General features: G+C 41.2%; 2 protein-coding genes across 2 annotated transcripts; both read right to left on the reverse strand.

Moving 5' to 3' along the window:
- Positions 1-2,909: 2,909 nt before the first annotated feature.
- Positions 2,910-4,585, reverse strand: LOC128466945 (interferon-induced transmembrane protein 5-like). Its single transcript, XM_053448411.1, has 2 exons — positions 4,312-4,585; positions 2,910-3,371 (listed from the first exon to the last, which is right to left on the reverse strand). The coding sequence occupies exons 1-2, from the start codon at positions 4,495-4,497 to the stop codon at positions 3,150-3,152; spliced, it is 408 nt and encodes a 135-aa protein (XP_053304386.1). The 5' UTR covers positions 4,498-4,585; the 3' UTR covers positions 2,910-3,149.
- Positions 4,586-7,166: 2,581 nt separating this feature from the next.
- On the reverse strand, positions 7,167-9,066 carry LOC128467607 (dispanin subfamily A member 2b-like). Its single transcript, XM_053449280.1, has 2 exons — positions 8,821-9,066; positions 7,167-7,659 (listed from the first exon to the last, which is right to left on the reverse strand). The coding sequence occupies exons 1-2, from the start codon at positions 9,064-9,066 to the stop codon at positions 7,504-7,506; spliced, it is 402 nt and encodes a 133-aa protein (XP_053305255.1). The 3' UTR covers positions 7,167-7,503.
- Positions 9,067-12,795: the final 3,729 nt, after the last annotated feature.

Genomic DNA, 12,795 nt, shown 5'->3' on the forward strand with positions numbered 1-12,795 from the left:
AGAGGAGAAAATAAGAGTTCAGGGACATGATCATTTTTGTACCTCCCCTAAATTGTTCTTCATCAGCTTTTGAAGAAGTTAATAGCTTCTTGATATGCAGACACATCATAACCGTATACCGCCATCCTGTGTGTGATGTCAATGATATTTTTTTTCCTCTTCTGCTTGAAATTTAGAAATCTGGCAACCATAAGATCGAGATGATACAACGTTGTTTTTAAAAATGGCAGCAGCTTGCAAACCACATCTGGGATCGCTTAGAAAAGCAATATATAGCCATGAAGGCCCTTTAATTAAAAAAAAAAATATTGAGCAAGGAGCTTTAACGAGAGGACAGTAAAGGGACCACAAGCATGAGACCCCCTCCTTAAACAAAGTACAAGTAGACTGCTATACACAGTACCTAAAAAAAGAAAACGTTTATGAGCTGTTTGCCCTATAATTACTATACGCCACAATCCTTTGGTCATTTTGTTTCTTTGAGAATAATCACATGCCTTTGTAACAAGGCTTTATAGTTTTTGTACACATTATAGCAGATATGTCTCCAACCATGACAGCATGAGACATGGATTCATGGTATAACACTTGGCATGTTACGTGATGGGAGTTAATAATATCAACTTTCTGTTCCCCCTATATATTCCGAAGGGCAAAGCCCAGCAAGCGTCTCCTACATGGCTGCTTGCACACAATGTGTAAGCAGTCTCGGTTTCGACGCGGGGTCACGTGACGTAACGGGGCCCCGATATGTTCCTGTCTCCACGTGTTGGTTCAAAATAGTTTAGAAAGAGCTCGTCCGACCTGGCTCGGTTACGCCATTGCCTTTGAGCGCAGGCAACATGATTGAGCAACAGGAGGACTTAAGCTGACTCAATGTGGAATGACAGCTGAAAAGACAATTGTACCTACCATATAACTACACTTATCATATGTCCCCTTTAATGTGCTGTAAACTGTAAAGCACTAAGTACATCTCTTAGCACTAAATAAAAGTAGGCAGGTGGAGAAATGGTATAAAGAATGCTTTGAAAAATAGACATGTTAGCAACTTATTTCTCTCATTTAACAAAATGCAAAGTGAGTGAACAGAAGAGAAATCTAAATCACTCTTTGCCTTCAAAAACAGCATCAATTCTTCTAGGTACACTTGCACAAAGTTGGGGATTTCGCAGGCATATAGTTAGGTGTATGATTAAAGAATTATACCAAGGAGGTGGTAATTATTATCAATTTATTTTTTAGGTTGAAACATAATCATTAACTGAAACAGCTGTGTAAGAGGAATAACATTGGGCGAGGAACAGCCAAACTCACTATCAACGTCAAAAGTCATATACCATGGGAAGACTGAGGACTGGGGACCATCTACTGTCTGGAGAGAGGTCTGTTCAGAAGTCTACATGGAAGATTTGTGGCCAAAAAGCCATATATCTGATGTGGAAAGAAGGCCAATCAACTGAACTGTTCACGATAACATAGGAACTGCAGTGCAGAAAAATGACAGCAGGTGCTTTGGACTGATGAGTCAAAATTAAAAATATTTGGCTGTATTAGAAGGCAGTTGTTGGCTGAAGGGCCAGAGATGGTACAAGAATGAGTCTTTGCGGGCAACCATGAAGCATGGTGGAGGTTCCTGGCAGGTTTGGGGCTGCATTTATGCAAATGGAAATTTGGTCAGAATTTATGGTCTCCTCAATGCTGAGAAGTACAGGCAGATACTTTTCCATCACGCAATACCACCAGGGAGGCATCTGATTGGCCCCCAATTTATTCTGCAGCATGACAACCACCCAAACATACAGCCAAAGTCATTAACAACTATCTTCAGCATACAGAAGAACAAAGTGTCCTGAAAGTGATGGTATGGCTCCCACAGATCTCTGCAAGTCTGGGATCCATGAAGAGAGAGAACCAACTGAGGCTGCCAAATCCACAAAATAACTGTAGTCAGTAGCTGTTTGGAACAACCTACCTGCCTAGTTCCTTAACCCCTTAATGACAAAGCCCGTACATTTACGGACTCAAAATGCATTGTTTTCAATGGGTTTAGGGAACGCTGATTGTCCTTAAGGGGTTAAAACACTTTGTGAAAGTGCACCTAGAAGAATTGATGCTGTTTTGAAGTCAAAGGGTGGTCACGACAAATATATGTACGTAGTGTATGCATCGGAAGGTGTAGTACTGAACATTGACCACCAGACGTCACCCTAGTGTAGCTGTTATTACTATGACTCCAAACATATCAAGGCTCATAATAAATAGTTAATTCTATGGTTTATCATTCCAGAAATGGTAGTAAAAACAACGCAGGAAAGAGTATCAATATACTTTAATTAAAAGTCAAGTTTACACAATGGTAGATCATTTTGGACAGAGACAATATTGGGTGTATGCCCACAGTTTGCAACAGGAGTGTCACTTTTTGTATTATTTGTGTATATGAGCATGTGTAAATGTATGTATGCATATGTACAATTTATAAATCCACCCCATTGATAATTTGGCTACTGAAGGTTCATGTCACAGTGATGTCATAGCTACATTGTTGACCCTTGCCGTATTACATGACACTGGGTTTAGCGATTGAAAGCACTCTACACCTTAAGTTTCTGTAGTTGTTTTGTTGTCTTCATCTTGTGCAATATAATAAATAATAATGATAATAAAACTGGTTGTGTGTTTTTTATTTTATATTAACCCATGAGTCCCTGATAAGAGATGTATAGGATACTACTACCCTGGCACTCAAACTATTAAAATATATGGGCATCAATTAAAAGATCTATAATGTAATTTATCTCCTTGTACTACTACAGGTTGGGGGATTAAGATAAAAGAGCAAATAAAGAAGAAGTAAAATGTCAGTAAAAGTAAAGTAATGCAAACTGTCTGCTGCTTCTAGAGATTAATTTATACCTTGGACTTTTCAAAAAATGTTATGATGAGAACATTATAACAATGACGATGAAAAAAATCCCATTGAGAAGGCCATCTCTTCATTTAATTGTCCTTTGAAAGCCTGGCCACGTCCAAATGGCTTATGGCTAGTGTCCTCTAGCCCTGGCCAATGGGGTTCACAGAAGGTAGCCCGTAGTTTTCCTTATGGTCATAGTTTGTAGTTCTGTTTTATCCTCTTTTGCCGCTTACTACTTATCTTCATCGCTGCCAGCCATGTAGCCTTTGAAGTTGAACAGGTCAAGGGACGCGTTCACCACTTGTGATAGGTGCACAATGCCCGTGACCACTAGCGCCACTAGCAGAACGGGCACCGTGACATTCCACACAGTGGCCAGGATGTTGTAGCACCGTGCCTTCCGACCGTAACGCCGTGCTGTCTGATCATCTCCCTGGACCTTCTGATCTCTCGCCTGGCGGGGAGGCAGAACACAAAGCAGGTTTCAGGATTAGCGGAAAAAACAGTTTTGTAACAATGATAACTCTAATCCCGCCATCACTTGCACTGTAATGCATATAATAGATGAGAGGTCCCTATCCATTTTTGGGGCATTTTGCAGAATCTCCCCCCCCCCACCAGGGGTCTGTTCCCACCCAGCACATGCGCAGAAAGTGCTCCCATTGATTTCAATGGGAACGCTTTACGGCCACTGATTGGCTGAATTCAATAAAACTATTCTAAGTAATCAGATAACTTTAATTGAGGCTACATTGTTGTAGCTCATAAAGGGAAATATGCGCATTTGTATATTTTATCATATGGTATTTCTTTTTGCAATTCCAAGTCTTTATTTCAGTTACTTTTCACAACTGGGTTTGAATCAAAAACATACAATTAACAAACACAAAATAAAAAAAAAACCCCGCAGGAATAATTTGGTTCAAAACAAACTATAAAAAGGAAATAATAAGAGGAACTTACAATAAGTAGACATTAGATTGATTGACGGAAACATTGATACAAAAAAGAGAATTCTATGCCAGTTGCTTAGATCAAAAAGTACGATACTGGAAATTATAAAAATGTTTGTTTTGAATGTTTTCATTCCTGTCGTGTTTATTATCAAGTATAAAATCTAAGATTTGGGAAAAGTAACCGATCCACTTTAAGATCAAAACGTGTCATGTGACTTAGGGTTAAGAATGATGGCTTGAAAAGTAGAAGACTCTTAAAAGCCTAACAGTTTTTTCTAGCCTATATGATTGGTTATTGTGTTTTTTATTGTTGTTTCAAAAAGTTTGTTGAACTGCGGGACCTCTAAAGCAATATTTAATTATATTTTATTCTGCCCCATAGCATTTTCGCACCCGTCCCACCATAACCCATTGCCACCACGTTGGCCTTCGCCTTACCTTTACAGAGTAGATCAATGCAATAAATCCAAGACAAAAGAGGTTCAGGTACAAGGTGTTACACAGAGACCACAGCAGGTGATCGCGGGGCGGCGCAGGCGCACCGACGGTGATCACCGTGTGAGAAGCGTCCGGCTTATTAGCATGTGACAGGTACAGTTCTTCACGAGGATAAGAGGTGTCCATAACTCAGGCAGAAAGAGAGAGAGAGAGCGGTCAATACAGAGGACGGGAAGGTGAAACGGAGCGTTAGAGAAACAGAGTTTGCTATAGGATGGGGATGTAAAGAATGAAATCTCTACAAGAACGCAACGTTTAAGAGCTGCTTGATAAAAGAGACCGGGTGAAGGCAGATGTGACATCTCTATATAGCTCTTCACGCCAACAAAGTCTGTCCCCTCCCTACGTGTATTACAGGGTGCCTCTCTGCACATACTAATCTTGGTCACCCTGTGGTTACGTCTCCTATGTGTCTGTTTGTTAAGCCCGCCCGAGCTGGATCTAAATGTTCTTTTTTAGAATTTAACCTGAAATCGCCAGATGTGGAAGAGGAGAGCTGGTATCACAGGTATGGAGATCTGGATGCTCTCCTTTTAGGGCGAGCGGGGAAGGAAACCTGTTGCAAACAAATAAAACACATAGTATATATATATATATATATATATATATAAATTTATAAAACTGAATTAACAAATATAACTATTATTTTTCATTGTTTATTGTGCTTCTTCGGGTTTAAAAGTCCAGCGAGAAAATATACCCAGCTGTTTAATTTCAGCGCCGATACGAATTATAAAACAAACTAAATGATCTCTGTGTGTGATGGGTCATGATACGTATGGACAGAGAATACCTTCAGCAGTCCTCATGAACTATCATAATTGACTAAATAATTGTTAGATGAAGAGACCCGAAAGTCACCAAGTCAATGTTTATCTAAAGTTGCCGTTCCACTTAGACATCATTTGTAGTGAAAAAAGGTGTACACGCTGCGCTCGTGTATGTGAGCAGCACAAACTTCCCCAGCGCCTCACAACTGGGAAAAAGTAGTAGAAAAGTGAAGATATGAGCTAAAAATAATGAAATAATGTCCAACGGTAAAAATAGATACTGAAAGTATAGAAAGTAGAGGCTCCAAACTCAGCTTGCGTGGCAGGAACAGAATAAAGTGCACAGTACAGTATTTCATTATCAAAGGGGGTAACATTTGATGTCGGGATATATTTCATTTTTGGCGATTGTTAAAAGCTTGGAGTAGCAAGGGGTGCACTGGTGAAGAATATAATCCTCCATACAGAGCAAAGGCTAGATTTTTGGGGGCAAAATGTCTGATTTTAAATTGTAAGCAATGCATGTAACCTGAGCGTTGATATGAAATAAAGAAAGAATTAAGATAAAAAAGATCAATAAATGGGGTTATTGGGTTAATCTGTGGTTTATATATGCTGCTAGGATGAGTGTTCGACAAAACAAAATATATTTCACCGTAAATATAGAAGAACGAAGAAGAGGCAAGCGGGAAGAGAGGTGGCAAGGCGGGGGTCGATTCATGTCCAGCCACAGACTTCATCCGCCTAATGGGAGTGAATTTCACGCGGCGGGAGAATTTCTTATTATGTTCTGAGTCGGGTTGCCATATCAGCCATTTTTTCAGGAGCCCTTTGATTAGTTCTCTATGCCTGAGAGCCATTGTGCTTGTAGAATACCTAAGTTTGCACTGCGCATGCGCATGAAGAGCACAGAGAGGAGGTTCCTCATACCCATCATAATGCGTTGTTACAAGCTGCCGATACAACATGAATGGTGGATTTAGCACTGGTGGAGAAGAGAACAAAGTGTTTTTAAGTACAGCATATACCCTCGGGAACACACACTTATAACATATTATTTCTGCTCACAGTCTGTTACATTAAAAAATAGATTTTCCCACATGGACGTCTGCAGTCTGAGACGTGTTTAACTGCAACATGCTCCGCCCCTTTTTGACAATGTCATGAAGGGGAGGGGCATAGTCATGTGACGTGGCGTAAATTCATTTGACCCCGCTGGGTTCCTGCTTCCCCCGGGTGTAACAAGAGACTTTGCTCACACAGCAAGGCACGGGTATGCGTCAGGGCCCCTGCGGATGTGGTTGCTCTGGACTTTTGCCAAGCACTAGACAGCTCTGGTGGTCGTGTGGCCGTACGGCCCTTAATATTTCGCGTGGCCTGAATGGCAATTGCCCCCCTTGCCCAGCCCGCCCCTGACTGTCTCATATTCTGCTATCTCTTCCAGCCCTTTATGTCTTATATTGACCTCCATCCCTTCCATCTCTTTTCCCCTCTATATGTTATGCTACTCCATGTGTTTCTGTTATATTATATACAACATTTTCTTACCACTCTTTGCTGGAGGTCTGGGAGGCGCCTGTGCAAAAAATGATCCCAAGCCCCCCAACTTCACCAAGTAGCATGTCCCACAGTGCCACCTTTGCCCCTAATCAGCTTGAGTGCCACCCTATCCCCTCCCAAACTGCCTGCCTGTGCCATCTTTGCCCCCAAACATCTTGTGTGCTATCTTTGCGCCAAAGCAGCTGGTTCATTGCCCCTTGCACCCCTCTAACATGTACTCTGGCACACATATGTAAACACACTTACACATGTACTCACTCATACTAACACACACTTCCTCTCAACCCACTTAAGTAGATTAAAGCATTCACATAATTTTGTTGAGCTTTGTGAACACTAAAAATGCAGCGCTGTGTAATATCAGGCATAAGGCAATCTAGATGATTGCACCTGTAAGTAGACCCATGACAAATTTTCCTCTGAATTTAGAAAGCTCACCAGTCTTAAAATAAAGACTATGGAAGACATGTTTCTATATGTTTATTATGGTAACTAAAACAAAAACTAACAGACAAAAAGTGTATTCAAATATTGTCCAAGATTTAACACAAAAAAACAAAACAGTTGTTTATATGATAACACAAAAAAATACAAATTGCCTGAGAGTAAAAAGGTATTAGATTGGTGCACTAAATATCAGTACAACGTGTTCTAAATATAACATGAAACATACATATCCAAGTTCTATATTTGGAACAACCACCATGGATGACAATTGGGGTGTTCCTGCATTGGGGTGTTCCTGCCCAGTGCTCCCCAACCACACATTCTAACAATGGCCTATAGAATACTCTGCTTGACATCACATGGTAAGTCTAAAAACCCCAGCTGATAGCAGGATGATAAAAAGAATGATGGTGAGAATGCCGAGTACAGTGGCCGCAATGTTGAGGGACAGGGCTGTCGAGCCATAACTTTTGGCCGCATTGGCATCGCCAATTATCTTCCGATCACGTGTCTGTGGAAGAGACAAAAAGGTTGGATTCTACAATATAACATATATACTGCTAACAAAATGCTGAAATTGTAGATCAGATCTTGGAGCTTATCGAGCAAACCTCGGATGGTTTGCCTTTAACGCGATGAGTTAAACACGTTGTGATGAAGTCCTTTATGCAGCAGAGCTCACACTCACTTACTATCTCCCCAGCATTCATCACTACATCAAATAAATATGAAAATAAATTTCACTTAGTTAAAAATAAATAATAGCTATTTTCTCTCTAAACAGTTTTTTATTCTATTCTTTGGAATTTCCCTTGGTCACTGACTAAAATCACTGGAGACTCAGCAAGGATCACCATCTAAGTTAGTATAGTTGAGAAAAAAGCCATTATATTAGCTCCGAGAAACTATAGTCTTCAGCAACACGTTTGTAAAAAGAGACACTACGGTAATTTAAAATGGACCTCTCAGCTATCATATGCATCAAGGTGCACATGACGGCTGGAGTGCCCCCCTCCCACCAAAAAAAATTGCAAGAAGAATATTAGTACATGGGTTTGGAGTTTCTTTGTGAAATGTATTTTAAACATTTTGCACATCACTCATTTGAAGTTTATTTTAGTTAGGGTATTTTTATCTGTGCTAGAATGGATCCATAAAGCACCCCTTCCTCTACACTTACTGGACTTTTCTCTTGAGTGCTCTTCAGCAGAAGCTAGAGGAAAATAATTACATTTTGCTCATCACATATATCCTGAAAGTACAGAAAGATCACGGCGTGTACAATGTTGGTTGGGAAATATGGCATAACGTCAAGCTCGTTGTTTAGTACGACGCTTTTGGCGTCTATGGAATGGAAGGTGGTGACCGAAGGTCCATGTGCTACAAGAGAATGCAACAGGGAAAAAGTAGATGGCCATGGGACACATGTTCTGTGTGCATAAAGATAATGGAAGGTCCATTAGCACAAAAAAAACACGCAACCACAACAGCCATTACTGTAAAAGTATAATTTACAGGAAGGATGAGGGCAGCATTTTGAGCTTGCAGTGTGAAACATGTTGAGGATTTAAGTTGGGGGTTTTAATCTTTAGTAGAGGAGGTGGCAGCCTACAGTTGAATGTGGCTAGAGATAGAATTCTGTCAGCAGGCAGAGTGAATTAGCATTTCTTACCTTGACAGAGAACACAAGGGCCAGAAGCCCCAGGCAGCAGGGATTCATATAGAAGAGGTTGAAGATGGACCACACCAGATGGTCTCGAACAGGAGGGTCGGTGGGTGTTATGGTCACCACGGTGGCTTGCGGGTGAGGAGCGCTCACATTTTGCGTCTTCATCTCCTGGGCATTCAGTTGCTCATAATCATAAACTCCACTGTTGCTGAATGAATTAAGCTGACACTGTTCTTCACGTTTCTCCATGTCTTTCATAAGGGAGGTTGAGACTGTTGGATAAAAAGTTACCTGCAACGAGAGGTTAAGCTGTAAAGGCGCTCATTCCCTGGGAGGCACACAAAAGACAAATCAATGCAATGCGGTTACAGCGGGCCCCAAATGGCCATTTGGCACACCAGGTAAAGGAAGAATGCTGCGTGCGCCCGTTGGCTGGATATTCACAGACTGCTGGGTGAGAATAGAAATATAACGTGCGACCTGCCAATAGCCATTACTGTGCCCTGTAGATTTAAAAAAAAAAAAATAGAATGGCTTGGTCTCAATCACCCAGCTGGACACAGACTTATAAAAGTCTCCAGAGGAAAAAAAGCTGGTAAAGTCACACATAATATCACATAACGGCAGCCTCTAGGGCAGTGATGGCGAACGAGTGGCACGCGTGCCGTTGTTGGCACGCAGAGCCGTCTCTGTGGGCACGCCGTGACAGGTTCAACCCCCCTTAATCACTCAAGGGAGCCGGAGTTCTGTTAAAGACCTCCGATACCGCTCCCTTGTGATCCGCGCGGCAACAGCTGCTGTGCGCCGGGGTTTGTTGTCAGATCCCGGCGCACAGCACTGAAGCCGCGCCCACCGCTGTCCATGCCCTCTGACCCGGAAGAAGACAGAAGAACTGAAGAAGAGGAGCGAAGAGGAGGAAAAGAAGCTGAAAGAAGAAAGGAAAGGTAGGAAAGCATTAAGTGAAGTGGATTGGTATGTGTGTGGATTAGTACATATGTGTGGATTGGTATGCGTGTGGATTGGTGTATATGTGTGGATTGGTGTATATGTGTGGATTGGTGTATATGTGTGGATTAGTATATATGTGTGGATTGGTATATATGTGTGGTTTGGTTTATATGTGTGGATTAGTATATATGTGTGGTTTGGTATATATGTGTGGTTTGGTATATATGTGTGGTTTGGTATATATGTGTGGTTTGGTATATATGTGTGGTTTGGTATATATGTGTGGTTTGGTATATATGTGTGGTTTGGTATATATGTGTGGTTTGGTATATATGTGTGGATTGGTATATATGTGTGGTTTGGTGTATATGTGTGGATTGGTGTATATGTGTGGAGTGGATTGGTGTATATGTGTGGATTGGTGTATATGTGTGGATTGGTGTATGTGTGTGTGGATTGGTATATATGTGTGGATTGGTATGTGTGTGGATTAGTATATATGTGTGGTTTGGTGTATATGTGTGTGGATTGGTATATGTGTGGATTGGTAAGTGTGTGAGAGTGATGGGTGTTATGCTGTACCATTTCCAATGTCTTTTTCATGATCTAATTATGCTCTAAAAGTACATCATAACTCCCATCACTCTATACTGTTCCATACAGTGGCAGATCTGGGAGGCAGAGGCCTTGCACCCCCACCGCAGGACTCCTGAAAGGTAAGTGAACTTCAAAGAGGGAGAGGGTAGATAGTTAGGAGGGGGGTAGATAGGGAGAAGGGAGTGAGACAGGGGAAAGGGGGTAGATAGGGAGAAGGGAGTGAGAAGGGGTAGATAGGGGAGAAGGGGTAGATAGGGGAGAATGGGTAGATAGGGCAAAAGGGAGTGAGAAGGGGTAGATAGGGCAATCATCCTCCTATCATGCCAAGTCTGCGAGTACATCCTGGAATCTGGATATGCCTGGGCATGATAGGAATGATAGCTGTTCCGGCGCTCAGCTGTGAAGCGCGCACCACGGGAAGACGGACGCCTCCCGCTCCCACCACAGATATTGGAAAGAGCTAATACTTAATTCTCTGTTGTTATTATTTAAGCTCAATAGTTTGCATCTCTTGTTTCCCACAGTCCTCTGAAATGTCCCCTGGGTGCCACTGCCTTTCTTAAAATAATCTCTTTCTATTAACATGTTATATTGATGCATACTGTTGTGTATGGTCATTTTGTACAGAAAAACGTCCTCTCTATGTTTAATATGCAGTGTTGGCACTTTGAGGTCTGCAACTTGTTTTGATGCACAAAAATGGGCACTCAGGCCCAAAAACGTTCGCCATCACTGCTCTAGGAGAAATATTCTTTCCTTTAGAATTCCCTGTACCCTATACCCGTTAACCCTTTTCTCTCCAATCCTTTCTTCGTCTTTCATCGCTCTCAGCACTACTTAACCCTCCCATTCCTCTGTTTGCCACTTGATTTTCTATTATTGCAGCAAAGAGGCACTTAATATTCATGCAACCAAGACCCACTCAAAAAGTACATTGCAAACATAGTGACAAAATGATTTGTGTACACGGCACTAAATTATTACACAGCAGCCTATTGTGCACCTAAACCTACTACAAGGACAACCACTCAAGGGCTGTTTTCCAAAGATAATAAGATCCCACCACGTGCTCTAAACAGATGAAGGTGATGGGGGGCGTCTAGAAAAGTTCCCAGAAAGTGGAAATCTGGAAAATAGTGAGTACAGCAGCTGTTAACCCCTTCTAGTTTAAAGCAGATCAGTCTCTCTCCCCAATGAAATACATTGGAGTGGGGGTGGGGTGGGGTAAGAAGGAAAGTACCTCGAGTAGATTGTGATGAATCGCTCCATGCAAGGCAGTGAAAATTATGATTTATGGATGAATTTGCCATCATATCTACCAATGTCCATGTGATGATTTGAAAATCCCATTAATGGGGTGGGCTTCTAGTGCTTATATACATCGCATTCTTCTAAAGGCACAACCACACCCCTCTATAACCCATGCTATGTACATACACACATTCTATATTCATGCTTTCCCCATGAAATCTGCTGATTTTCATATTTTAGAGAGATTACATTATTGATGATTATTTTTTTTTTGTGAAAAATGTAATTTTTTTTTAAAATTGCATCTTTACATTACAAAACAACTGTGTCTCACTCCAGAAAATATTGTGCTCATCATGTTGATTGATCCAAAAGTATTTTAAAAAGTGTGTATAAACAAACAACTTTAATAGACTGCTAAGCATGCACAGCATTAAATGCATTAAATGTCCTGGGAATAAAGTCCATTTGCATATAATGCATTATATTAACAGTATTTGCCCCATAATGCTTTTTATATATTTTTTAAAAGTGTTTTTTAATTTTTTGTTTACCTCTCTATCTTGGGATAGTTGAAGGATGAGGGCTGCAATGCTTCTCTCACTCTGCAAACTGATTTCTGCGAAGGGAAGGGAGGGCTGCAACAAATTAACTTTGTTATGTGCCTGTGAATTCCTCAAGTGTGGGCAGGATCCTTACTGGATTGGATGAATGAACTGTCAGTCACACCAGTTATGTTACAGTATGTGTTTCTGACTGGTGCTTCTCTTAATGATCCCTAATGTAATTGTAGTTGTTTTGTATGGATCCCGGGGTGTGGCTGGAAACCGCTTTTCTATGAACAAACATCTATGTTTTATGTTGTTATTATTTATTATTGTTTTATATAGCGCCATCATATAAGCGTGCATGGGACAGGTATATGGCCTCTGAATCTCAGTCTTTACATCAGGGAAGATGGGCAAACTTGATGCTTCTTATGCTGTCGAATTCGGTCTCTGATTCCCTGTTATTTTTCTTTTCCAGGAGCTCGGAATGCTTGTTGTGTATGAACGTATCGGCATAGGAGCAATGGCCTAACTACTGCCAATGCAACCAGACTTGTGCACAGCAAGTCAGACGAAATTTTGTTTCATTTTTGCCGCATTCGTTTTTGGGCAACAGACTTTGTTTTCCAGCCCT

The sequence above is a fragment of the Spea bombifrons genome, chromosome 10 (genome assembly GCF_027358695.1).
Source record: "Spea bombifrons isolate aSpeBom1 chromosome 10, aSpeBom1.2.pri, whole genome shotgun sequence".
NCBI lineage: Eukaryota > Metazoa > Chordata > Amphibia > Anura > Pelobatidae > Spea > Spea bombifrons.

Coding starts and splice junctions, on each gene's coding strand:
- LOC128467607 (XM_053449280.1), bottom strand. CDS start 9,066: ATGGAGAAACGTGAAGAACAGTGTCAGCTTAATTCATTCAGCAACAGT. Junction 7,660..8,820: donor CCCTTGTGTTCTCTGTCAAG/GTAAGAAATGCT, acceptor TCTCTTCCACAG/ACACGTGATCGGAAGATAAT.
- LOC128466945 (XM_053448411.1), bottom strand. CDS start 4,497: ATGGACACCTCTTATCCTCGTGAAGAACTGTACCTGTCACATGCTAAT. Junction 3,372..4,311: donor CATTGATCTACTCTGTAAAG/GTAAGGCGAAGG, acceptor CCTCCCCGCCAG/GCGAGAGATCAGAAGGTCCA.